At 34.9% G+C, this 27,570-nt stretch overlaps 1 protein-coding gene and 1 pseudogene across 9 annotated transcripts in view; one reads left to right on the forward strand and one right to left on the reverse strand.

Annotated features, from left to right (window-relative positions):
* The window catches only part of Nt5c2 (5'-nucleotidase, cytosolic II), an 88,542-nt gene that overhangs the window by 9,709 nt on the left and 51,263 nt on the right, over nucleotides 1-27,570 (reverse strand). For 7 of the 9 annotated variants that reach the window (XR_013088820.1, XR_013088819.1, XR_013088818.1 and 4 more), the window contains 8 exons: nucleotides 13,209-13,326; nucleotides 11,585-11,680; nucleotides 5,947-6,038; nucleotides 5,756-5,813; nucleotides 4,635-4,728; nucleotides 4,067-4,120; nucleotides 1,843-1,926; nucleotides 741-782 (listed from right to left, as the gene is read on the reverse strand). Coding sequence is in view for 6 of the 9 variants with exons in the window: in XM_076835141.1 (XP_076691256.1) it covers nucleotides 741-782; nucleotides 1,843-1,926; nucleotides 4,067-4,120; nucleotides 4,635-4,728; nucleotides 5,756-5,813; nucleotides 5,947-6,038; nucleotides 11,585-11,680; nucleotides 13,209-13,326 (638 nt within the window). In the remaining 3 variants the exon portion in view is untranslated. Of the gene's footprint in view, nucleotides 1-740; nucleotides 783-1,842; nucleotides 1,927-4,066; nucleotides 4,121-4,634; nucleotides 4,729-5,450; nucleotides 5,539-5,755; nucleotides 5,814-5,946; nucleotides 6,039-11,584; nucleotides 11,681-13,208; nucleotides 13,327-27,570 lie in introns of those variants that run through there. The other 2 variants (XM_076835145.1, XM_076835146.1) reach the window with 2 other exon arrangements.
* Nucleotides 22,324-22,505, forward strand: LOC143381515 (small ribosomal subunit protein uS14 pseudogene; annotated as a pseudogene).

Raw genomic sequence — 27,570 nt, forward strand, 5'->3', positions numbered from 1 at the left:
ATCAGCATTAGAACTAAAGTATATAAACTATTATGGACCATTATCAGGAAATTTTATTTGTTCTTAGAGTGATGGTTCTAGGTATATACTAGTCTTTGGTTCATATAACAAAGTAGTCACAATAATGTAGAAGTTATGCCCATTAAAATTATTTCTATCCTGAAGAGAAGTGCACATTAATTTGGGGTGATCTCAAAACAGGGATCTGCTGATTTTTATTCATAGAAGTCTAGGAATAAAATTCTACAAGTATATGACTAAGTTGTAATGGGTATTCCTTAAATCTAAATATAGCCATATTGTGGGAATGAAGACTTCTTTGCTAAATACCAAAGTTAACTGTTCTTTGGGCACAAAACTCAGCAATGACTTAACAGCAGAATATAGAAACTGTCAAGAACACATATAAATTTTCTGTTCCTATTAACCAAATATATTTCTCAACCTGAAAATTACTTTCATTGCTATACAAACTTTATAATTCCACACAGAACTTCTTAGGCATGAAATTATTCTGATCCAATCTTACTAAATTCCACTTGAATATTCTTTTTTTATTTCAATCTAATGAATATTCAAATTGCTAATTGTTTTTCTTTTGTTAATGAGAATTAAAGAAAAGGTTTAAAATCTAGGACTATTCTAGGTAGTTCCCACCCAATTCCTTCCCCTAAATATTCCTGAATGATTAAATGCATTCATTATTACTACAGCAACTATCTATTAAGTTAATGAAATACCTTGGGACCATGTGGGAAATCAAACAGGTAAGTCATAATTTTCTGGAAAAAAAAAGGCAAAATAAGGTTCACATACTACTTTTGCAAAGGATATGCAATAATTGAAAAAAAATCAAAACCTTTTCATAAAATGTCGTTTTTCAATATAGAATTCATTCACCACATTCTTGTCTCTTCTAGTTTATGGCAGTGGAAGCTAGAAATTAATACTTCATCATACGAGACAACCCCCCCCCAAAAAAAAACCCCACAAAACCTTATGAGATTCTCAGATCTATACAGATTCATACATATATCCCTATCTATTTTTCCTAGAACACAAAATTTGAGATAAGGGGCATATAAGGTAGGGGCACAGAGAAAACTAATGACTTATAGAATAATATATTTTAAAGTTTTTACAAAAATGAACTGGAGGGAGAACTTTTTACTAACACTATTAATTTGTAATTGTCTCAGCAGAAGTAAATAAGGAATTAATATTAGTTTTTTCACATGCTTTAATCACACTAAAAAACAATTTTAAAAATAAGAGGTAGTGGGCTGGGGCTCAGTGGTTGAGCACTTGCCTCGCATGCGTGAGGCACTCGGTTCGAACCTTGGCACCACATACAAAAAATAAGTACATAAAATAAAGATACTGTATTCATCTACAACTAAGAAAATATTTTTTAAAAAAGAGGTAGTAAATTCTGATTCTAAAATTCAAAAAATCTTTGTACCACTTACTACTATGGAGCTTCCAACATCAGGGAAGTACAGAAAGTAAAGCGTACGATTTCTTAGGTTTATATAAATGATGCTCCAAAGAGACACAGAAGCCATTTTAATCAGCACAAATATTTTAAATAGTCCCCAAATTAAAATCTTCAAGTAACCAACTATAATCAGGGAAAAGAGTCATAAAGAATAGAAAAAATTAGAAGGATTCTAATATGGCCCTTCTCCCTATACAGTTTTGCTTTTTTCACTCTGCTTTCAAAATAAGATGACAGAAACTACTTTCATTTAAAAACTTCTGTCCTCCTCATTATTTTCAAGGTTCTTTAGGCCAAAATAATTTCTCTGCATAATCAAAAAAATAAGAATATTAAGCACTTACATCTGTATATTTATAGTCACTGTTGGTGGCAAGAAATACTTTCCCTACTTCCTTCATCCGGCTCAAAAGCAAAGGCAGTTTTCCCTGAAATGCAGTAAAAACAAACACTAAAACACAAATACTTTCATTTTGGGGTAGTCATATGTAGGGTAAGTCTTTTAAAGATTAGTTGTTGGTTTCAGAATTTTGCATTTAAAAGCTCCCATAAGCGCTATACATGAAAAAAACTCTTAATATGTAGTTTACAAATTGTACATAGCATCTAGATTCATATGTAAAATGACTATAAGGACATTAACATATTTCCACCTTTCTCATATGGTCTACCTCAAGAAAGAGTTTAAATTACCTGGGATTTCCTGAAGTATAGAGTTAGATGTGTTAGAAATCCGGAGAAGTTAACACCAGCAAATTTGCTATTGGAGATTATTAGATATAGCCACATTACATATATACTAGGGTTTTACAAGCACCTTGCAGAATGTAATGGCAAGTCCAGATAAATCTAGAAATGCCCATGTCCACCTGCAGATAAGAAAATTCTAACTGCTGATATGTTTCTTTAACTGGAAAGAAAAACACCTTTTCCTTCTCTCACAATAAATAAATAGGTTCCTTTGCATAATTCTCCTGAACTATTTTGGTTTGGATATGAGGTATCTCCCAAAAGCTCAGGTGTGAGACAATGCAAGAAGGTTTAGAGAAGAAATGACTGGGTTAGAAGAGCCTTAACCCAATTAATGAATTAACCACCTGATAGGACTGAACTGTAACTGAAGGCAGGGGCTGTGTGGCTGGAAGAGGTGGGGCACTGAGGGCATGGCTCTGGGATATATTTTTTGTCTGGTGAGTGGAGTCTCTCTCTGCTTTCTGATCATCATGTGTGTGAGCCCTTCCCTCTGCCACACTCTTCTGCCATAATGTTCAGCCTCACCTTGAGCCCTGAGGAATGGAGCCTACTGTCTATGGGTTGAGACCTCTGAAACTGTGAGCCCCCAGTTAAACTCCCTCCTCTAAAATTGTTCTGGTTGGGTCCTATAGTCACAGCAGCAAAAAAAAAATTGACTAAAACATGGACCCTCCCCACTTAATGTTCTTCTTTGAAACAGTGTGGGAAGGAGAGTGAAATAGGAAGTACAAATTCTGAAAATAAAAAATCTTTACTGTAGTGCTTGGAGAAAATATTGTATTCTGCTATTTACATGCTATAGAAAAGAAAGAAATGTCTGAACTTGGGACTCTGTATGTGTTTACTTCTTATTTTGAAACAATTTTAGTTTACAGAAAAGTTTTAGAGGGATTGGGGTTGTGGCTCAGAGACAGAGTGCTCGCCTAGCATGCGGGAGGCACTGGGTTCGATCCTCAGCACCACATAAACAAATAGATATTAAGTCCACCCAAACTAAAAAGTAAAAAAAAAAAGTTATTGAAATAAGAGTTCCCCAGTATTCTTCCTTAAGCTTTTATTAATAGTAACATCTTATTTAATCACAGTATAACTGCCAAACCTAAAATATTGGTAGGATACTATTAATTTATTACATTATATTTTTTAAAAATGTAATGTTTCCCACTTATCTTTTAAGGTATTTTAAAGCCTTCCTCAATATTTCCTATTGATGTTAAAGGTATTTTATTTTTCAAAAAAGTTCTTGATGGTTCTTTTTTAACTTATACGCAATGCTGAGAATCAAACCTAGTGCTTCACACATGCTAGGCAGGCACTCTACCACTGAGCCACAACCCCAGCCCAAGGTACTTTAAATAACAGTCATATACATGCACATTTTTTAGATGGTCCAGTGTCTAGTATAATGCTTCTGATTTAAGTCAGATTTGGGTGTGAATCTTGCCTTTACTACTTACTAACTGTGTAATCTTAGGGAAGATATTTAATTCCTCTATTTCTTAGTTTTTTCATTTATAAAATAGATATAACAATAATATATTAGATAATATAATGGTGATATACACACAGTAACCCCCTAGTTGCTATGTTATAATTAGATCTAAAAGAACAAATGAAATACTAGGTCTTCTTGCTTACTAATCACACAAAAAACTAAGACCTATGTTCTAGTTATTCTTGGTGATTATACCTTGCACATATTATGTCACAACAAAGAAGTATCTTCCTTGCCATTTCATTATGAACAGGCTTATTATTCATTTCTTTAATAGGTAAAATAAGCTATGTAGATCTGTTTCTCCCTTTATTACTTACATCTTTGACTACATACTTCTCAAGATTTTCAACTGTCTTTTCCTTAAGGGAGCCCTGGGGAAAAGAGGAAAAAAAAAAAAAAAAGCTAAGAAAATAACAAAATACTTTTTTTTTTAACATTTAGTTCACAATAAAAATTGTGTTTACTGTAAACCAGAATGAACTTAAGTGTTTACCAAAATGGAAAAAACAAATAAAACTAGAGGGTTAGGAAAAAGTAGTAGATATGATTTGCTGCAACTCTGCCACCAAAATCTGTCTTCAAATATGAAACTGTCTACTTTTCTGCAAAGATTTGTTAAATATAATCTTTTACACGAAAATCTCTTCTAAGTCAGTTTGAGAAATGAAAACTCAATAAAATCTAGAAGCCAAGTTTCACCAAGTGAGGAAAGGTGGCTAAGATGACCAAATAAGAACAAAAATATTCTAGAGATCTATCATTAGGCGGAAAATCCCTTCACCCCCAACCGGTTTTGATAAATGGAAGAAAAATTTTGCTCCATTTACACTTGAAAAGTAAAGACATGCCAGACAGTAAGCAGGGGAAGAAGCAGCTTCTGAGTACCTTGTAATGAACCCAGTCAACAGCATCTCTTACATCTTGGAACATACTCCGGTAGGACATGAAGAGGTCCCCATCTTTAAATCCTGTCTCACAGCTACAGAAAGATAAAAAGAATGTGACAGGGAATTCAAAAGAGGATAAATAAAATGAATGACAAAAGTTACCCAGGGGACTCAAAGATTCCAATATCATATGGGTATGGCTGTGGCTAATTAGGAAAATAATTACTCCCTAATAAAAATCCATTTTTGACCACCAGAAATTGCCATATGTTCAATGGAATACAATAACTCTGAACAAATACAAAGTGATAGAATAATATATAGAATGGAAGCTAAAAGGTCAAAGTAATAAAATATCAGGTTTTTATTCATAACTTTTTAGAAACAGGTTCTCACTGAAGAAACATCTAAAACGTACAATTGGTCATTTAGGTACTTTCTACCCTGACTTCTTTCTGACATTGTCCCTAGGTATAAAGATAATGTCCAATTTCTTAGTGACTCAGTCTTCCACCAAATTTAGTGTCTTGAAGTGGGTAAGGACTAACATAAGAAGTTAGCAAACTCTGACATATATGGCTACAACTTCAGCAAAGGCTATCCAATTCCCTATAAAAATAGAGGATAATTTATTCAAGACTTAAGCAAAAAATTGCTTCAGGGAAAATAAGCAGTATTTATTCCTCAATGAAATCTTGCTGGGCCTGGGAATGAAACTAAATTACCATCCCTGAATGGCTCCTGGGTAGCTGCTGTGAAATGAGTCGGGGGGTTTCAGTGTAATTCTGCTTGGACAGATAATCATCACACAAACCTCCCACTCAGTTGTCACAATTAGCACCTCTGCTGGCCGTCTTCATTCCCAGGAGAAGCCAATCAGAAGTGGTCCCTTCCAAACATGGCTGCAGCACACTGGCAAGGAGAGGGGCCGTGTGGGAGGTGAGAGCCTGCATGGAGCTGCTGGTGCTGTCCCATCTCCAGGCTGGCAATGTGGCATCTCTCACTAGCACTAAATTCACTTTAGAAAAGCAGAAAAGACCTACAATGGCCAGTTCTCTAAAACCCTGTACATTAATTTTAAAAATCAACTGGAAAAAGAAAATTGTAGCATATACACACCTGGTATATCTGGGACAATTAGTAAAAAAATCTACTAGGCAGGCCAACAGGTAGGTCTCTGAAAAATGAAGAATAGATATTCATAAGCTATAAGTGAAATAATTCAAACATTTTATTATCTCCTTTGAGCAAAGACAAATGATTATGGAAAGAAGGGAAAGTACCAATATATAAGCATAGAATGAGTCTACCTGGTAGATTGAATAGTGTGTTCAGAATGTAAAATCTTTCAGTGTCATCTCGTTGAATAAATTTATTTGGATACTGCTCTCTAGTTTCTGGCCTGAAAGAAAAATTTTAAAAATTGACATTCAAAAAATTAACATGACTGGAGAATATTCATTATTCAAAAATTCATTCTAGGGGCTGGGGTTGTGGCTCAGTGGTAGAGCACTTGCCTAGCACATGTGAGGCACTGGGTTTGATCCTCAGCACCACATAAAAACAAAAAAACAAATAGAGAAAAGTATTGTGTTCATTTACAACTAAAAAAAAAAAAAAAGAATAATTCATTCAAATATTTTGATGGTTATGTACAACACAGGGTTCCAAATATTAAACATGGAGTTTTAGAAGATGAACAAGCTCAGGTTCTAGCCTTAAAGAGTTCTCAGCCTGGGAGGGAGAAACATACACATTTAAGTATAATAAGATTTTTAAAAAATCAAATCTACTACAAGAAAGCTGCAAAGAACTGTAAGAAAACTGAGGAAGGGGAAATCATTTCAACTTAAGGGGTAGAGAGAAGCAAATGAGAGAAGGATAGGAAAATCTAGGATTCATAAGAGGTGACATATAAGCTAAGCCTTAAAAGCCTTAAAAGCTAAGAGGACCAGCTGAGAAACAAGTCCAATTTTAGTACAGGCAGTGAAGCAGAGAAAAAAAAAAAACAGCCAGAAAGATGGGCTGAGGCAGATTATGCCACTGTTCTTACACTTCATTCAGGAATAAGACAGTATTACTTATAGTTTTTACACAAAGGGATCAACTCATCAGAATTAAATTTTAAGAAGATTAAATTGGTATCAGTTTTGGAATAAACTGCAGAAAGAAAATGCAATAAATAGCCCAAAATTCTTCCCAACACTTTGCAATGCAACTTTATGGTTTCTCCCATTAGAACTTCAGTCTATTTCTTCATCCTTAAACATAGGTGTGAACAGCAGCAAATGGGATCTAAGCAAACTTGGAAGACACTGTGCACAATGGCTTGCCCTCTCTTGCTGCACATGGAACCCTGAGACTACTATGTGAATAACAGTGAAATGGTCCACTAGGAGATAAAAGGATACATGAAGAAATGAGAAATACAGCCAACAGCCTGCCAGCTGCCAGACATGTGAGTGAGGCTATTCTAGATCAGCTGCCAGCTGATAACACCAGCTGACCACAGATATAAGAAACAGCCCAGAGATATCAGCTAAACAATCCAAGAATTGCACAGCTGACTTTCATAATTTAGTGCTAAATAAAATAGTCACTATTTTTTTAAGTTGCTAGTGAAACTTTTTTTTTTTTTAGAGAGAGAGAGAATTTTTTTAAAAAAAATATTTTTTCTTTAGTCCTCGGCAGACACAACATCCCCGTTTGTATGTGGTGCTGAGAATCGAACCTAGTGCCCTACACATGCTAGGCAGGCACTCTACTACTGGGCCACCACCCTAGCCCCCAAATAGTCATTATTTTAAGTCACCAAGTTTGGGAATAATTTATTATGCAAGCAAAAACCAACTATAGAAAGTAACAGAAAATCAGTTAGGTGGTTAATGCAGTAGTCACGAGACTAAGTAGAGCCTGTCGTAGCATGCTATCAGAGGAAAATAAAGGAATAAATGCATTTTGAGAGACTGCTGAGGAAATGAGTAAGACCAGGCAACTGTATGGGTGTGGTAAATGAGAGACCTAAGAGTCAAAAATAATGACAATTATGCTTAGGTATCTCTTGAGAAGTGATTGGAACTGCTAATAAAACATGATGGCTCTAGGTTTAATCCCCAGTACTAAAAAAAAAAAAAAAAAAAGAAAGAAAAAAATCTGGATAAAAAGTGCACATAAAAGCAGTTCTATTTTGGCTATACTAAGCTTGAAGTAAAAAAGATTCATAGTAGGCAATCAGAAACAAAGATCAAGATTTTAAAACAGGGGCTGGGGATGTGGCTCAAGCAATAGCGCGCTCGCCTGCCATGCGTGCGGCCCGGGTTCGATCCTCAGCACCACATACAAACAGAGATGTTGTGTCCGCCGAATACTAAAAAATAAATATTAAAAAAAAAAAAAGATTTTAAAACAAAGAGTCAAATCTGAAAGATAAATGGAATCATATATACACCGGTAATAGATGAAATCATGAAAACTAATAAAGAAACTGAAATTGGAACCATGGAGGATATTTAAGGTGTAAAGAAAAAGTCAGTGAAAGAGAAATTAAGTTAAAGATGCACAAGAAGCTTGTGAGTGAAATGAAACACTTCAAGAAAAAGAAGGGAACAATATTAATAAAAAATATTTCAGAAAAGCTAAAACAGACAAAGACTAAAATATGAAGATGTAAAATTCTCAAGCCAGATGTGGTGTGACACACCTGTAACCCCAGGAGGGGTGAGGCAGGAGGACTGCAAGTTCAAAGCCAGCCTCAGCAAAAGCAAGGCACTCAACATCTAAGTGAGACCCTGTCTCTGAATAAAATACAAAATAGGGCTGGGGATGTGGCTCAGTGGTAAAGTACCCCGAGTTCAATCCCTGGTACCCAGATAAATAAATAAATAGATAGGTAGATAGATAGATAGATAGATAAATTAATTAATTATAGTTCTCAGTGAATATATGAAAATTAACAAATCTAAATAAAAGAAATCAAAGTTAACACTGAGTGACCTGGGTAAATTTCTGCTTCAATTTGTTAACTGCAAATGGCATAAATTCCAGTTAGGCATATAAAATTTTATTATCATCCTGTCTTAGTTTCCTCTTAGTCATCCTTCTGAAATAAGAGGTCCTAATAAAAAATAACTTTGTAGAATACCTCATCTTCTAGTCTTCCAAATTTTATGTAATGAAAAATAAGAGGAAAGGGAATAACAATACATATTCCTCAGTGAAGTTTAGTAAGATGACATAGTTTTCTTAAATGTAATATACTGTTCTATCAGTAAAGAGCAATTCCTCTACAGAGATAGTTAACATTTATTAGGCAGTTACTACCCAAATTGACATATATGCAGTTAGAAATTATATTTTATTTAAATATCAAATCATGCTGGTATGTATTTAAAATTAAAAAATCAAATCAGGGAGAGGTAATACACCATAAAAGTAGGACAGTGCACTCAGAGTAGGAAGAAAATAATTTAGTGCAGATTACTGCTAACTTTCTGTGACCCACAAAATAACAGCTTTTTTGGGGCTGGAGTTGGAGCTCTGTGGTAGAGCTTGTTTCGCACATATGAGGCACTGCGTTCAATCCCCAGAACACATATAAATAAGCAAATTAAATAAATCAACAACTAAAAAATATTTTTAAAAAATAACTTAATTTTCTGAAAAATTAATTTCCAAATTATTAGCAAGACATGTGATGCCAGATGAAGCCCTGACTTCTTTTGGCCCTGTCCATCAATAACCATTTCTCCCATTTTATCCATCTTGTTTCTCCTTTCCAAGGACTTTCCCTTTTGACTCAAAGAACTGTAGTGTGTTGTTTGAATGATTCTGCATTTACTCATAAATTACATGTTTTTGAAACACCATTAAATATGTTTCCAGAGGAGCTACTTGGAAACTTTACTGAGGAAGAGAGGTAGGTGGTTGTGAATCTTGAATTAGTAAATGTGACTGTAAAGCTAAATTAATGAACTGCTTTTCTTCTCTATCTACCCCTCCATTAATACAAAAATTCCTTTCCAGACATTTGAAAACTGGTTCATCCTCATTGGTATTCTGAATAAAAGCGACAACATTTGTAAATAAAAGAGCTTAGGTTACTAGTACTACATGTTTTATGTTTAAATCCTGCTTCTTGATATTTGTGGCTGTTGAAAAACCCCAATGAAAGGAACAGTGGATATAACCTTTCTGGCCTGCCCAGATAAGTCAAGGTGGATGTTTATTTCACACTGTTCTCTGTACATATTATATGGGACATCTCTGAGCATATGTAATGTCAATAATACCTGAAGAGTATTATATCAGATGGTCAAATTCTAAGTGGGACACTACTATGACCTCAGATTTAAAAAGTTTGGTACAATGTCTTCTGGCAAGTACCTTTTGTGATAAGAGGCACTCAGTTACCTCCTACCTCTTACCACAAAAGGTATTTGCCAAAAGACATTGTCTTTCTATTTACAACTCTGCTGTCAAGAATGAATAACAGTCAGGTGAAGTGGCACACACCTGTGAAGACAACAGGATCAAAAGCTAAAGACCAGTCTATGTAACTTAGGGAGATCCTGTCTCAAAATGGAAAAGGTCTGGGGATGTAGTTCAGTGACAGAGTACTTGCCTTGCATGTGCAATGCCCTGGGTTCAATCCTTAGTACTCCAAAATAAATAGATAAATAAAAATAGAAGTTGCTGTTCTGTCATACTGTGTCAGTATGTAAATACTGTGTCAGGCAGTAAATAGAGAAAAGACAAAGTCATAATTATAGCAGTTGTCAAATTGTGATATTGTGATTTTTTTAAAGAAAAAACTGATGTTTCACTAAAAAAATTGTATACACCAAATGTTTTTATCTGCTATTTTCCAGGTTGAAAACTCAAATTAGTGACATAATATCCTGATTATGAAAATCAAGTTTATCCTTGTTTTATATATTATTACTCTTTCTCTCCCTCTATTGGGTAATAAATGTAGATGCAAATTATATTTTGTTTAAAGTAAGTGAATTTTAGTTATACAGCATCCAGTAAAGCTTTTTTCCTTCTTCTTTTTACAGTACTACTATGGATTAAAGCCAGGGCTTCATGCATGCCAGGCAAGTGCTCCACCATTGAGTTATATCCTCAACCCCCTTGTATTTTTATTTTAAGACAGGGTCTGACCAAATTGGCCCAGGCTGCCCTCAAACTTATGATCCTCCTTAGCCTTCCAGAATCTGGGGTGTGCGCCACTATACCTGGATCAACAGAGTTAACCTTGAAACTTGTTTGAGCTCAAGGACCCTTCTGTCTCAGCCTCCTATGTAGATGGAAATACAGGAACACGCCACTATGCCCAGCTTTTCTTATATTCATTTTTTTTAGTACTTCTTTTTTAGCTGTAGTTGGACACAATACCTTTGGTTTTATTTATTTTTATATGGTGCTAAGGATGAACCTAGGGTCTCGCATGTGCTAAGTGAGCCCTCTACTGCTGAGCCACAACTCCATCCTCCTTGTATTCATTTTTATCCCTATGTTTAAAAAAATTTTTTTAACTGTATGAATATCTGAAGCTATTTATTAGAACGCTAAAAAACAATGTATTAGCTTTTAAAAATCTTTATTAAATTGCTATAGTTTAACCACTGAGCCACATCCCCAGTCCATTCCCCTGCTTTTCGTATTTTTTATTTTGAGACAGGGTCTGGCTAAATTGCTTAGAGCCTAGCTAAGTTGCTGAGGCTGGCTTTGAACTTGTGATCCTCCATGCTAGGGATTGAATCTGAGGTCTCACACATGGTAGGCAAAAGTGCTTTATCATTGAGCTACATCCCCAGTCCAGGAATAATTGTTTAAAATAAATAGGAAAGTACATTTCATCTGGAAAGACAATGTCATTTTCATATTGTTTGACTATAGAAAAAACAAACAAACTCTAGAAAGAGACTGAACATTCTTTGTACTTACCCTCTTATGAAGTTAAATCCATGTGCACAGACCAAGAGGTTTCCATAGGCATCGACTTTCAAAAGATTTCCATATAATGTGTCAAAGACAAGTCCTCTATGTGAAAATAATGGCATCATTGATAATGCAAAGTAATATGTGCAATAGTTTTATATAGTACCACTCAATCACCATAAGCCAACCTCCTCTAACTCAAGCTTTGTAGTGACTTAGGTGTATTCTAAAACAATATAACCTTAGAGGCTAAAGTATGTAAATAAAATCTTTAAAATAAATCCCAGAGCAATTATAAATATTTATTCCAGATAAGTAATCATAAATGTTTTCTATTATGAATAAGGGCTTAATCAAACAGTATAAACTATAATTTCTACCAATACAACTGATATCATTCTAAAATAGTCTTTCCATTTCCTGGGATAAGTGAGCTGCCCTATATTTCTCTCTTTTAAAAAAATTATTTTTTAATTGTAGTTGGACACAATAGCTTTATTTTGTTTATTTATTTTTATGTGGTGCTGAAGATCTCCCACATGCTAGGCGAGTGCTCTGCCCCTGAGCCACAACTCCAGCCCCAATTTTTCTTTTTTTTGACACTGTGAGATATATATCATGGTATTTCAAATAAATATCATCTTTCTTTTTTGAGGGGTGCATACTGGGAATTTAATCACTGAATACATCCCAAGCCCCTTTCAGTTTTTATTTTGAGACAGCGTCTCACTTAGTTGCTGAGCTGGCTTTGAACCTGTGATCCTCCTGCCTCAGTCTCTGGAGCCACTGAAATTACAGGTGTGTACTACCACACCTGGCAATATCATCTTCTGTAATTTTAATTTTTGGGGGGAGGGGGCAGTACTGGGAGTACTGGGGATTGATCCTGGAGCCTTAAACATACTAGCCAAGCACTCTACCACTAAGCTACACCCCCAGCCCTTTTTTTCTATATTTTATTTGGAAATGTGGTTTTGCTAAATTGCTCAGGCAGGCCTCAAACTTGCAATTCTGCTGCCTTAGCCTCCCAAATCACTGAGATTATGGGCATGCCTTACAACACCCAGTTTAACCCTAAATCTTCCCTATCAAATCCAGAAATGCAAACTGTCTAAGGTGGCTCTAAGTATCCAGTAATTGTATTAGTAAAACACATAACTACTCTCTAAAAGCCAAAGGTAGGACAGATAGGACCATCTGTGATGCTGCCCATCAGGATATTGGTTTTGGTACTAGAGATTGAACCTGGGCGCTTTACCACGGAGTTACATTCACAGTGTTTTTTATTTTTTGAGACCAATTCTCACTAAGTTACTGAAGCTGGCCTCGATCTTCTAAGCCTCCTGCTTCTGCTTCCCACATCACTGGAATTACAGACATGCACCACTGCGCCAAGCACCATCAGGTGCTTTCTCATATCCCTAAGTAGGTCATCTTCAACAGCAATAAACTGAGTTCAATTCAAGAACACAGAAGATATAGTATATATGAAAGGTAATTCTAGAATTAATACCAAACCAAAACAACAAGGTATTATGTGATGTATTCTTTTAGTCAGGGATAAACTTGGAATTACTAATTTGAGGGATAGAGGAAGTGGTCTTAAGATAAAAATATCTTGAAAAATTACCTGGTAGGGAATGTAGAATCATAAGCAAAGCTGAGCAGCTCCTGGGGGTAGCCAATAGAAACTAATCTCTCCACAGTAAGCTCAAAGCCAAGGGATTCATACTCCGGGGACTTGTATACTGCACAAAGAGGAGGTTCTTATTAGTCAGCATAAAGAACAGCCCATTAAAAGAAGGCAAACAAGTGTGTTTCTACTCTTTCCTAATTCTTCCTTCCTCCTCAGTCTGCCATTTCGGTTTTTCCCCCCCTCAAATTCTATGTTCTGCACAGCCCCCTTTAATTGAGAGAATTCAATTATTAATCTGTAGAAATCATTCATATTATATCAGGAGCAGCAGTTAAAAGAAGTATCAAACATTTCAAAATAGTTCCTTCATTCTCAGGAAACCTAAACATTTTTTTTCTTTTATCTACTCTTTCACTCTCACAATCTGAAGGCAAAAAGAATATAGCTGTGATATTAACTGTAAGAAAATAAGTAAACAGAAAAGTAGATAAGAGAAGTCTGGGTTTGTCAAAGGTTTCAGTGATGTTCACAATTGACGTAGGAATCTTCAAAATGAGCTTTTTTTTTAAAAGTTTATTTATTAAATTCCTATTTGGTTTAATATTTGCTTTATACTCCTTTAATCAATATATCTGTTCTACTTGTCAGATTAACTTGTTTTTTGTCAGCTCTAACAATGTTATAGGCTTCAAAATTTCATTTTATAAAGAATTACTACAAACCAACCATAAAAAGACATGCCTGAGACAACAGGGAAATCCATATGAACTGGGAATTAGATATTAAAGAATCATGACTTCTTTTATTAGACATGATTATGGCAGGGTGGATACTTGCAAGCATGTGTAAAAAAAGGAGCGTTTGTTATTATAGGTCAAAAAGCATGGATTTCAGATTATAGAGATTTCTCTCTACTACTGTATATGTCTGAAATTTTCCACAATGAAAAAACTTTTTAGAATTATCATTGTAGTTCACCATAAAGAAAATGTTGCTCCTTTAAATAGGCTTCTCCCAAATGAAATATTTAGGTTACTAATATTCCATCAGTCTCTAGGAATAGGTAAGCTGCACTGAAAATAAAAATAAAATAAAGACCTGTTTAATTTGTTTAATGCCAAATGTGGCAATTAAACACTTATCCACCCTATTTTTGCAGTCTCACAATAATGCAGCAATTATTATATTATTATAGTTCTTCCATCTATTATTAATATCTGCTTAGCCTATAGCTCAAACTGATTTTTTTATTTGATACTTTTAGATATACCTGATAGTAGGGTGTATTTTGACATATTATACATACATGGAGAGCAACACATTCCAATTAGGATCCCATTCTTGTGGATGTACATGATGTGGATCAAACTGATTTTTCATTGCAATTAGTTTGCCTGTTCAAGTTAGTGTTAATATTTTAGTGAGTACAGTTCAACTTTCCCTTTCTAAAAGTAATCTTTAGAATATTTTCGGAACTATATAAGAAGCTGGTAATGCTACTTGTCTCCAAAAAAGGGAAGTGAATGGCAATGTTACAAAGTAAGGAAGGAGAGCTCTGTGTATGCTCTGTACCTTTAAAACTTGTAACATATTGATGTAGTTATCTGTTTTTTAAATTGAAATTTTTAAAAAAGCAAGCTGGTCTTTTAAAATCCTTTAATAAACATTGTCAGATTAAAAGAAAAATTCTAAGGTGCTTCTAGAGATCCTTGCATTTCATCTCATCAGAACAACACCAAAAGAAGTCATATTTTTCCCTTTTGTTGTTTTGGGGGTAATAGTAATCCAATGCCAATAACTCTAGATTAAACATTTTCAAAGCTGGTTGTATTTATTTCCCCCTCAACTCCTGCTTTATACCCCATTCCACCCTCCCTCCCAACACAAACATACACACACATACACACACCTTAAAACCTCATGTGTGGAATTCCTGAATCTGTAGGACACACACTGCAGTAAAGGAAGTGCTACATGTACAAAAATGTTAACAGAGTAAAAGCTGATGACCCATTAAGGCCTGCTACCCAATGATGTAAATTTGAGTTAGGTTGAAAATATAAACTAACATTTCTCATCTGGCTTTCCCTGCCATGTCTCCCACCAATTGCCAGTTGTCCCCACTTGAACAAAATTACCATAAAACAAAAATTGCTTCTTCCTAACCAAAGCCCCAGTTATTTCAAACAATACTTAATGACATAAAATTCTTGTACAGATAAATAATTTGGGTAACCTACCAACATTAATTGGTACAAAATGTTTTCTATTAGTTTTTCAGGAGGATAATTTGTGGTATTAAGAATGGAGAATGAAAAATAAATCATAACCACCCTCATACAAGCTCACCTCTAAATCACCAATTTTCCCTAGTTAATCATTATGGAGTGATGGAGTAATCTGTGATTGTAAACTATGTGTATGAGACAATTTGGACTGAAGAGTTCAGATTAATTTACTGAAAATTTTTTAGTGAGAAAAAATACAGGGAAAAAAATCTCAATTTCCCATTTTTCTAGTGTATAAGAAAATAAAACACTATATATTTATTTGCCACACTGCATTTATTCACGGGGCAGAATATCCAAGTGTTCAACTGAGGTGATTTTCTAGAAGTTCAACCTAGAAATAAGTGCTTTCAAAATTTCCTTTCCCTCAATGAGTTCAGGATACTTCCCAGAAACTCCCTATCTGCTAACCTGAAGTTACACTGCCAAGTACAAACAGCACTCAAATCAGAATTTAGATTTCTGAGTTTCATCCCAAACTCTCTATGGTGGGGAATACAACCACTGCTATGAATTTATACATTTCATAACCATCAAACTTTAAGCTTGGATGCTGAAATATGCTACTTCAATTTCTTTCAACTGGTCCAAAATAAAGTGATCTAGTCTCAGGTGGGAATCAATCTCTTAAAGTCCAAGTTCCATTTTCATAACACCATCTTTTTCATTAAGCTGTAAGACCCACAAAAGTACAGATATTTTCTCATAAGCTTACTGGATTACCAATTCAGTAATACAAACTCTGGGTTATTAAATCATCTGATAGCTGTACAAAATACAACTACTACTTCAGAAGCAGAACTGAAGTTTTTCAGGGCATGAATTTATATGTTCTATTCTGTTTTCCCTTGGGAGTAAATATTTTTTTCTTCTGATTTGTTGATAAAAATTCCTGAAGCTTAAAGAGTACCACTATTCCTTAAAAAAGTAAAGATTGAAAAGCAGAACTCCTTTTCTGATCAACCAGACCCTTCAAAGCCAGTCTCCATTTGTAGGCAACTGTATCTATCACCTCAGACTGTGGAGCTCTATGCCTCTCTACAGTTTGTAAAAAGGCTCTAATTTCAATTTCTTACAAAACGGTGGCAAGTAAATGATGCAGAGTTTTAAGTTCAACTCTTAAAGTTAACCTTCTGTGGTTCCAAAACCTACCCTGAAACTTCAGGGTAAGTATAACCTTGCACATTAACTGCTTATTTATTCTCTAAGATGGTCTTCGGGGCTACCCCCAACTTACTCAATATCCAAAGACAAAGAAAGAAATTGTTTTAAGGGCCAGAGTCCAAAAAAGAGGACTGCTTCAGCCACTAGGACAGCACAGAGTGTTCTCAGGTTACGTAACTAGACTATAAAGAGAACAACCAAAGCTTTGAAAGTTGAAGCTACTGAGAGCATTTAAAGATACTCTTTACTCCATAATCTGCAAGGGGGAAAAAAACAAAAACAAAAAACAGCTCTTCAAAAATAACTGTGTTGTGGGGATGAAAGTTGTAGTCTTTGTTCTGAGTAGATGCAGCTCACACAAAAAAGAATCTACAGGGAGATATTCCTTTAGAATGAGCAGAAACTTCCTTCGGGGAAATTTGGAATTCTCATGCATTTTTTACCTTTGCCACCAAGATATACTGTGTAGTAATTTATAGATTTCAGAAAAATAAAGGGCAAACCTCTACAGAGGTTCCAGCCTAGCAGAGTGCTGCTGCCAAAATGAGAACTCACATGAGGCAGATGCAGATGAGTGTGTGTCACTCCAGTCTTGAAGGAGTTACACTGGCTCTCCTGTTAAAAAAACAAAACAAAGCAACAAAACAAAACAAAAACAAAAACAAAAGCTGGTTTTAAAACTGTTGTGATGGGCTGGAACAGAGAGACACCATTTGGAAATTGGTATTTATTGGAGTTACCACTGCCCTCCGATTTAGAAGCCTCTGATCATCACTAAAATTAACCTAATTTGCCAATAAAAGTTTTTGAAGATAAGCCTAAGCATTGTGTATTATTTCTTTTTCTGGCACCCTGAGTCTGGAAATACAAGCCAATTCTGATCCTGACATATTAAGCCAAAAGAAAACAGAAAAATAAATCCATTTGTCATAGTTTATTTTCTCTAGCACATTTCAGGTTAGTAGAATAGAAAACAAATGCAGCTGGTAAATGGTGTTTAAAATTGAACAATGTCTAGAGAGAGATTAAATTAAGGATACAAAAACAAACCAAAGCAGTACCATCTTGCTTTCAAGTACCCATTTAAGTTGATTCTACCTATACCAGCTTCTCTACCTTCTAGCACCTAAACCCGTCATCTTGATATGGACTTGAACCAACTGCATGCTGCAGATGTCTAGATGTGGAATGGAAGAAGGGGGAAAGTTTTTTTTATTCTGTCTGTGGATATTTGTCCTCAGTAAATGTTATTACAATAATTTTTATAAGGATCCAGGAAATTACCTAGTCTAGTAAAAATACTGAGCTGAAGTTACATACATAATCCTTTAAATATATTGATACTTTAGGGGCTAGAGTTGTAGCTCAGTGGTAGAATGCTTGCCTAGCATGTGTGAAGCATTCATTGGGTTCAATTCTCAGCATCACATATAAATAAATAAAAAGGTCTACTAACAATTAAAAAAATTTTTTTAAATATATTGAAACTTTAAAGATACCTTTACAGGGAGTCATTTTCCCCAGAGACATTTACATTTTGAAAACATGTGGTTGGACTCCTCCTCCAACTCCTGGGAGGTGTGTGTGGGGGTACTCAATAGAAAAGTAGAAATGGTCAAATGCAATGCCTAAAAGTTCTGAAAACACTACAACTGGAAGAAACCACGATTAATAGTCCCTTTATAAAACAAATCCCAATCCAATACCCACAGTCATATGCTTTCATGCTTTAAGTCTAAAAGTTATCAGCGCTTTCTAGTAATTAGGATATACAATGTTGGTTCTCTGCTATTATAACTAGAAAAGGTAATAAAACACATTTTTTCCACTGAGAAAATGTTAAATAAAATCTTTCCAATTATCATATAAACAGGCACCAGAGAACTTTTTCCATTTTTCAAAACCATGTGAAAATCCTTAAAACAAAAACAGAGAAAGGCAAAAGATCACAAATGATCTAAAAAAGATTTATAAAGTTTAAGATTATCTCTCAATTTTATTTACTTAAAATAAAAAACCTATATACCATATAACACTTTCAGTAATGTAAAATAAGTTCCCAAGGGCTAGGGCTATAGCTCAGTGGCAGAGCACTTGCCTAGCATGTGTGAGGCACTGGGTTTGATCCTCAGTACCACATTAAAAAATAAAGGCATGCTGCCCATCTACAACTGTAAAAAAGGTTAAAAAAAAAAAAAAAAAAAAGTTCCCAAATGATTAGATACGTAAATAAGCAAGCGGAGTTTGAGAGACTGCCAATATTTCAGTTCTTACAAAGACAAAATTAAATGGTAGCTAAAAAATTTGTTTAAAAATAATAAGAATATTATTAGAAAGTTTATTTTAATAAAAGGAAAAAATTACCTAGCTCGAAAATTTCTCCTCTAAGAATCTGTACTTATTAGGCCTTGCAAGGCTGAAAAAGTAAAAATTTTTGAGATAATTGCTTTTTAAAAAATCCTGTTTAAACAAGGTTGCTTGTAATAAAAGAATAAATATAGCTAATACTTTTTTTTTTCAAAAATAAAACCAATTATGGCACTCAAATGCCAATTCTAAAGTTAGAGGAATTTAACAAACATTTGTATACATAACAAACATCTGTGAACCAGGTACTAGCTACTTTTAACAAGAAACAAAATATCTCATGTTCCTTAGCCTGAAGAAACATACAGCTCATGTTATATTACAGGGATATACAATTACATATTTATAAGTTTTAGAAGATCAGTAACATAACTAAGAAGATAGAGAGAGAAGGAAAAGGGGCCAATTAACTCAGTCTAGGAAATCAGTCCTTAAAACCTGTAAGATTTATTCAAGCTAATACAGATAACTCGTTTTAATGACCAGTATCTCAAGGTACTATAAAATTTACCTAATAAACTTTCTGAGATTCAGATTCATCTAACACGTTCCAAACTGCATCAGAGTCAACCAAATGAACTGCTGTGTGAAATGGGCCAAGTAAGGATGCACATTTTACCTGAAGAAAGAAGTAGCTACTCAACTGTAGCTGAGGGAACAGGAAACTGTGAGAATGACAGCCAAATATTGCCAACTGTATGAAAACAGCCAAGCTAGTTTTCTTTTTTTTTTTAACCTATAATCTCCAATTTTAAAATAATGACCCAATTAAGTAAACAAACATATATTCTTTTATATCCTATGGTCTGAGTTGGGTCCATCGGCCAACCTAACATATATTTTAGGTCAGATACTTCCACATAAGTTATCTAAATGTTTTTAAAGATGTTCATGGACCTTTATTTTATTCATTTACTTATATGCAGTGCTGAGAATCGAACCCAGTCCCTCACACATGCTAGGTAAGTGCTCTACCACTGAGCCACAACCCCATCTAGCTCTTGACTGAAATGTTTTGACTATCTTCTTCAAAATCTTAAAGAATGAAACAGAACTTAGATACATAATGAACTGGAAACGTAAGTGGAAATAAATTCACAAAGTGTCCTAGGTAATGTTGTTCTATTCATCCCAAGGAAGGATTGAGGGGCAGGGGGGGATTAAAAAAAAAATAAACTTTAGGAAAAATAAAAACCTTGATACAGTCACTTGATGTGGCCCCCTACAATGTCAAAAATATTGTAAAATAGGGACCTGGTTCTTTCACATGACTGTCAAAACCGAAAAAATGTTCTGAGTGACGGAATCACAAGGTCCTTATGATTTTAGAAGTGTTCCCAGACCTAGCAGGTTTTATCCATAAGGTTTAACCTAAATTTTTGCAACAGAGCTTGATTCCATTGTCATATGTCCTTTCCTCAGTTGGACACATAAAGCAAATATTCAGAGAACGTGAAAGCAGAAAAGATATAATGAATTGAAGGTAGTTATTATGTTAGAACAATTTTGAAAACAAGTTTAGCAATACTAAAAATAGACCATGACACTAAGAAGAAAAAAGGTTCCTCTTATTAAATGCAACTAACATAAGACATTTAGTCACACACACACACACACACACACACACACACACAAATATGGCTTACATCTGAATGCTTTGTGATTGGTGATAGAAAGTAAAAATCACAAACACTAGTAATAAACACTAGTAACTGATTATTTCTATCACTTACCATGTAATAGAGAAGATGGAATTGGGTTTTATTAAGCAATCTTTTTAATTTCCTAATGATCTAGAAACAAACCACATATTATTGCAATTCAGAGAGATTAATTTAATACTAATGAAAGCCTTACCTGGGATATAGACTTGACATAAAGGAAATCAAAGCTTGAATAATAAGTACAGGCTTAAATACATGATAGGAGTGCCTAAAAGTAATGTTAATGTAATATAAGTGTAAAATCTTAAAATAATAGTCAAGGGTGTTTATTTCAAATCATACAAAGAATTTTTATCCCTTACACGCAAACTTCTTGCATATGGACAATTTGTTTGGAGGCCTATGGGAAAATATGCAAATTCTATAATTCCCAAGTCATGGGAAAGATAACTTGAATACTTTTTTAAAAAAAATCTTTATTTCTTTATTTTTATGTGATGCTGAGGATCAAACCCAGGGCCTCGCACACACTAGGTGAGCGCTCTACCGCTGAGCCACAACCCCAGCCCCTGAATACATTTTTTTTTTTTAAGATAAAAAAAGTTCTATGACTTAGGACAAAAATTTCTCTGGTCATTTTGTTGGAAAAGTTATCTTCCTTGGTTTATACCAAACTTTTCAACAAATAAACTCCTTTAAAAATTTTTGTCAAAGAACTTTATTTGTTATTTTTTTTTAAAGAGTGAGAGAGGAGAGAGAGAGAGAGAGAGAGAGAGAGAATTTTTTAATATTTATTTTTTTTTAGTTATCGGCGGATACAACATTTTTGTTTGTACGTGGTGCTGAGAATCGAACGCAGGCCGCACGCATGCCAGGCGAGCACGCTACCGCTTGAGCCACATCCCCAGCCCTGTCAAAGAACTTTAAATAGATATAATCAATTTACACACTATCCATAGTAGGTTCAATTTAGTTAATATTCCATATTAATTTAACATATCACTATTTATTCTGGTTTCTCCCCCCCCCCCAACTAAATTGCTGAGGCTGGCCTACAAATTAAGATCCTCTTGCCTCAGCATTCTGAGTCTCTGGGATTACAGGGATGTACCACCATGCCTGGCACCCTATTCTTTCTTTAAAATGAAATGTTGAAGCACAAACATAAAACTTTACATTGCAACTGGTTTCATTATTTATTAAGAAGTGCACTTCTTGTACATATGGTGGATTTATTTTTTATAAAGATGGAGTGAAAAGACAACCCACAGAATGACAAACAATTCCAAAGCATATATAAGGGATTAATATCCAGAATTTTTGTTTGTTTATGGTATTAAGGATTGGAATCCCAGGGCCTTGAACATGTTAGGCAAGTACTCTACCACTGAACTACATTCCCAGCTCTTTTACATTTTATTTTGAGACAGAGTTTCACTAAATTGCTCAATCTGGCTTTGAACTTGAATTTCCTCCTTCCGTCTCCCAAGTAGCCGGGATTACAGGCATGTACCCACACCAGGCAATATCCAAAATGTTTAAAGAGGCTCTACAACTCAGCAATAACAGTCAACCCAATTCAAAAATGACATTTCGCTTTTGCCTCGCTGCACTCTTGAAAGCAAGATGGGTTGCCAACAGCTCTGTTGGAGCCACCGGTGAAAACTTCACCAGGGTTCTCTCTCTTGCAGCCTATGCTCAAACCAGCAGTCTGATCCAGGGGTCTGATCCAGAAATATGGCCTCAACATGGGCCAACAGTGTTTCTGTCAGCACAGGAAGGATATAGGCTTCATTATGTTGGATTAAGTGAGCCCGTAGGAGAGAAGGAAATACAAGCCTGTAATCTCAGCGGCTGGGGAGGCTAAGGCAGGAAGACCGCCAGTTCAAAGCCAGCCTCAGCAAAAGCAAGGCACTAAGCAACTCAGTGAGACTCTGTCCCTAAATAAAATACAAAAAGAGGCTAGAGATGTGGCTCAGTGGTTGAGTGCCCCTGAATTCAATAACCAGTACTCCTCCCACCAAAAAAAAAAAGTTGGACTAAGTGACCTTCCTTGAATGCACTGCCCAAGACAGCCACCCAATAAAAGAGAACATGCTAGCTCTTTGTACATAAAAAAAAAATTTAAAGTTTTTTGGAATTTTTACATTTCTCCAAATGTACAAGATGTACAAATGATCAACAAGCACATGAAAAGACTGACATAGGGAAACATCAAAATCACAACAGATACTATTTTATACCCATCATCAAAATGACCAAAAAAAAAGAATAGAAAATAACAAGTGTTGCCAAGGATATGGAGAAATTAAACGCTCATGCACTGCTGGTGAAAATGTAAAATGTTACAGCCACTGGGCAAAACAATTTGGTGGTTTCTCAAAAATTTAAAAAAGAATTACTACATGATCCAGCAATTCCATTCCTGGGTATTTATCTAGAAGAACTGAGAGCAAGAATTCAACAGATACTTATAAATCCATTTTCAGAGCATTTAGAAATAATCCAAATGTCCAATATTAGAAGCATGGGTAAACAAAAAGTAGTAATATACAACAAATAGAATAGTTATTCAGCCTTTTAAAAAAGGAATTAAATTCTGATTCAAGCTACAATATGGTCTAGCTTTAAAAACATACTGAGAAAACTAAGCTAGAAACAAAAATAAATACTTATGATTCTACTTTTATGAAACATCTACAATAGGCAAATTCACAGAGACTGAAAGCAGAGTAGAGGCTGGGGAGAGAGGAAGGAATGGGAAGTTAATGCTTAATGAATGGGTAAAGTGGTTCAACCTGGGATGATATTCTGGAAATGGACACTAGTGAGCACTGCATAACATTGTGGATGTTATTAATGCCACTGAATTGTATAATTAAGAATGGTATAGGGGCTGGGGTTGTGGCTCCGCGGTAGAGCACTTGCCTAGCACATGTGAGGCGCTGGGTTTGATCCTCAGCACCACCTAAAAGTAAATAAATAAAATAAAGGTATTGTGTCCAACTGCAACCAAAAAATATTTTAAAAAAGAGAATGGCTTAAAATAATAAATTTTATGTTATGTGTATTTTACCACTAAAGAGAGAAAGAGGAAAGTGTTCTGACTTAAGATGTCTATAGTGACAAACCAATATTGCATAATTTCTTACTTTAGATTGTTTTTCTCACTCCTCTAAATGCCTCTAATGCCAGTAGTTAGGTGAGGATATACAATTGCTGACAGAAACATGATAAGCTCCCTGGACTACAGTCCAAGTAAACACATCATGCAAAAATGTTCATTTAAATGTCAAGTGAATTGAGTCCATTCCAATAACAATAAAACAAGATAAGAGTGTGTGTTCTATGTACTTATCAGAGGGTAGCAATCAAAAGTCCTGAGATGCTTCTCCTAGCACCAGGATAACCCTGCTGGTTTGCCAACACCCAGAGTTAGTTTCTTTTAATTTCTTCCCTGGTACTCTTAATAGCTTTATTCTGATATCTCTCCCACACTCTGGAGGCAACAAAATGTACTTGGGTTTGAGATAATTGGATTTCATCCCCAATGGCTAATGATATGGCCTAGAGAGTTGGAGAAAGCAAAAATCCAAAAGGAGTAGTCAGGTCTAAAATATATTTTTCAATCCCATCTCCCTACACAATTTAATTTTAGAATTCCTAACAACATCTCAAAAAAAGTATTTATATAGTAAACTAGAGATTCTATTTTCCTGAAGATTATTTTTAAAAACCAAGCAAAAGAAAAACTTCATAAAACTATCCATATTCTAAAAATGAAGATTACATTCAATTTCAAGAAAAATACATTTTTATTCTAGGCAGGATTTTTGTTTTTGGAAAAAAATGAAGACTGATCCTTTTTATTTATGGGCTTTTATCATTCATATCTCATTTGAGACAATTTTTATACCTCTATAAGCTGGAAGCAGCATGAAAAATGGAAACTGAACTGAGTTTAATACCAGCTACACATTTTAACAAGTCAGCTGCTAGTTGCTGATGGGGTTCAGGACACACTATCCCCCAAATATAGCACCTTGACATTTTAGAAAACAGAAGAAGGTCACTCTTACCTTCTCCCCTGAAACATGTCATAAAACTTAGGAATAATTTTTCTGACCTTTCCTTAAGACCCTCATTTGATAGGTACACTTCCTGTACCTGGAGGAAAGAAATATCCTATCTCCAAGGCACAGAGAAGAATTGAACAGACCCAGTTTATAATCATTAGGATATATCCCCTTCATCCAATCATACTTTTTCATGACTGATTTTTCATCATATCCAGCATAAAGAATATACAGGTTTACTAGCATCTTGGGTCATCATTTCTCTATAAAGGCTCTCATTTCATATAAAACTTATATTAAACAAATTTGTATGCTTTTCTCTTGCTAACCTGTCTTTTGTTATATGGGTCTCACCCACAAACCTAAAAACAGAAAGGAAAGACTTCCTTTTTTCTACACTATAAGCAAGCCAAATTGCCTCTTGACTTGGTAGTCTTATTTGTAAAATGTTGCTAATAATACCTAGCTTAATGAGCTGTTATAAGGATTAAAAGGCACACTGTATAGGGCTGGGGCTGTCGCTCAGTGGCAGAGCACTTGCATCTCATGTGAGGCACTGGGTTTGATCCTTAGCACCACATAAAAATAAACAAAATAAAGGCATTCTGTCCATCTACAACTACAGATGTAGTTCAGATACCTATGTCATAAATGTTCATTCTCAAACTCCTAGAAATTTCTCAAAAGAAAGTGAGGAACTGGACATTGCTATGGTACCCATTTGTTATGAACTGATAACAGATAATAAGGAGCTTATTGCTGGATTTACTGAAATGGCTCATAACCTAAAAATGTTGGGGCTGGAAAAAAAACTGTAATTTACTTCCTTGTGAATTGTTGAGCCTAGATTCACAAAAATGTTCAACAAAAAAAAACAAATTAAAAAAAATCTAGCAAATTTTTACCCCTCACACATCAGACAGAGCACTAATCTCTAGGGTATATAAAGAATTCAAAAAACTAAGCACCAAAAAAACAAATAACCCAATCAATAAATGGGCCAGGGACCTGAACAGATACTTCTCAGAAGAGGATACACAATTAATCAACAAATATATGGAAAAAATGTTCATCATCCCTAGCAATTAGAGAAATGCAAATCAAAACTATGCTAAGATATCATCTTACACCAGTCAGAATGGCAGCTATTAAGAAGACAAACAACAATAAGTGTTGGTGAGGATGAAGGGGGGGAAAGGGTACACTCACATGTTGTTGGTGGGACGGCAAATTGGTACAGCCATTATGGAAAGCAGTATGGAGATTCCTTGGAAATCTTGAAATAAAACCACCATATGACCCAGCTATCCCTCTCTTTGGTCTATACTCAAAGGACTTAAAATCAGCATACTACAGGGACACAGCCACATTGTGCTGCTATAAACCACTCAATGTTTATAGCAGCACAATTCACAATAAAATGTGGAGCCAACCTAGATGCCCTTCAGTAGATGGATAAAAAAAAAAAATGTGGCATATATACAGAATGGAATTTTATTCAGCAATAAAAGAGAATAAAATCATGGCATTTGCAGGTAAATGGATGGCGTTGGAGAAGATAATGCTAAGTGAAGTTAGCCAGTCCCCAAAAAAAAACAAATGCCAAATGTTTTCTCTGATATAAAGAGGCTGATTCATAGTGGGGTAGGGAGGGGGAGCATGGGAGAAATAGAGGAACTCTAGATAGGGCAGAGTAGTGGGAGAGAAAAGGAGGGGACAGGGGATTAGCAAGGATGGTTGAATGTGATAGACATCATTATCCAAAGTACATGTATAAAGACATGAATTGGTGTCAACATACTTTACATATAACCAGAGATATGAAAAATTGTGCTGCATATGTGTTAATAAGAATTATAATGCATTCTGTTGTCATTTTTAAAAATAAGAAAAAAAAATCTAGACTTAAAAAAAAAAAAAAAAAAAAAAAGCCAAAGGGAGTCTGAGCCAGGAGAATCACAAGTTGAAAGCCAGCCTAAGTAACAGTGAGGAGCTAAGCAACCCAGTGAGAGACCCTGTCTCTAAACAAAATACAAAAAAGGGCTGGGGAAGTGGCTCAGTGGTTGAGTGCCCCTGAGTTCAATCCCCGGTACCAAAAACAAAAAAATTAAAAAACCAAACAAACGAACAACCATAACAACAAAAACAACCAGGATGATTTCCCAAATGAACCAAGTTAGAAATGATACATGTTCATAGTTCTAAATGAAGAGTCACTATATTTGTGAAAGGCTTAAATAAATATTAACAAACCCTTGTCTCAAGGGTTGCTCTAATTTCCCCTTAAGACTTCTGGAAATTTAATAATTTTACATATATAATTTTGATGTTAACTCCATGGAACTCACCAGGTATAATCTTTCATGTAATTGCAAAAGTCAGCTATTTCTTTCCGATTAAAAGTGTTGTTTCAAAATCAAATAATTCCTTGACCAACAGAGTAGAGGAAGAAGATCAAGATGCAGGGAGAAGGGGGAGAAGGGGAAAGTATATAAGGAAGTACTAGGGAATAAAATTTAACAAATTGTGTTATGTTCATGTACAAATATACTGCAATGAATCTCGTGTGTGTGTGTGTGTGTGTGTGTGTGTGTGTGTGTGTGATTATAATGTACTAATTAAAACAATAATGATAACAATAGAAGGGAGATCAACAGAGTACAGCAAATGGGTTAGGAGGAGGGAAAGAGAAAGAACGGGGAATAAGACTGATCAAATAATGTAATGTGCACGTATAAATATGGCACAATAAATCCCACTACTAATATTAAAATGAACCAATAAAAAAATAAAACCT

The sequence above is a fragment of the Callospermophilus lateralis genome, chromosome 15 (genome assembly GCF_048772815.1).
Source record: "Callospermophilus lateralis isolate mCalLat2 chromosome 15, mCalLat2.hap1, whole genome shotgun sequence".
Lineage (NCBI taxonomy): Eukaryota > Metazoa > Chordata > Mammalia > Rodentia > Sciuridae > Callospermophilus > Callospermophilus lateralis.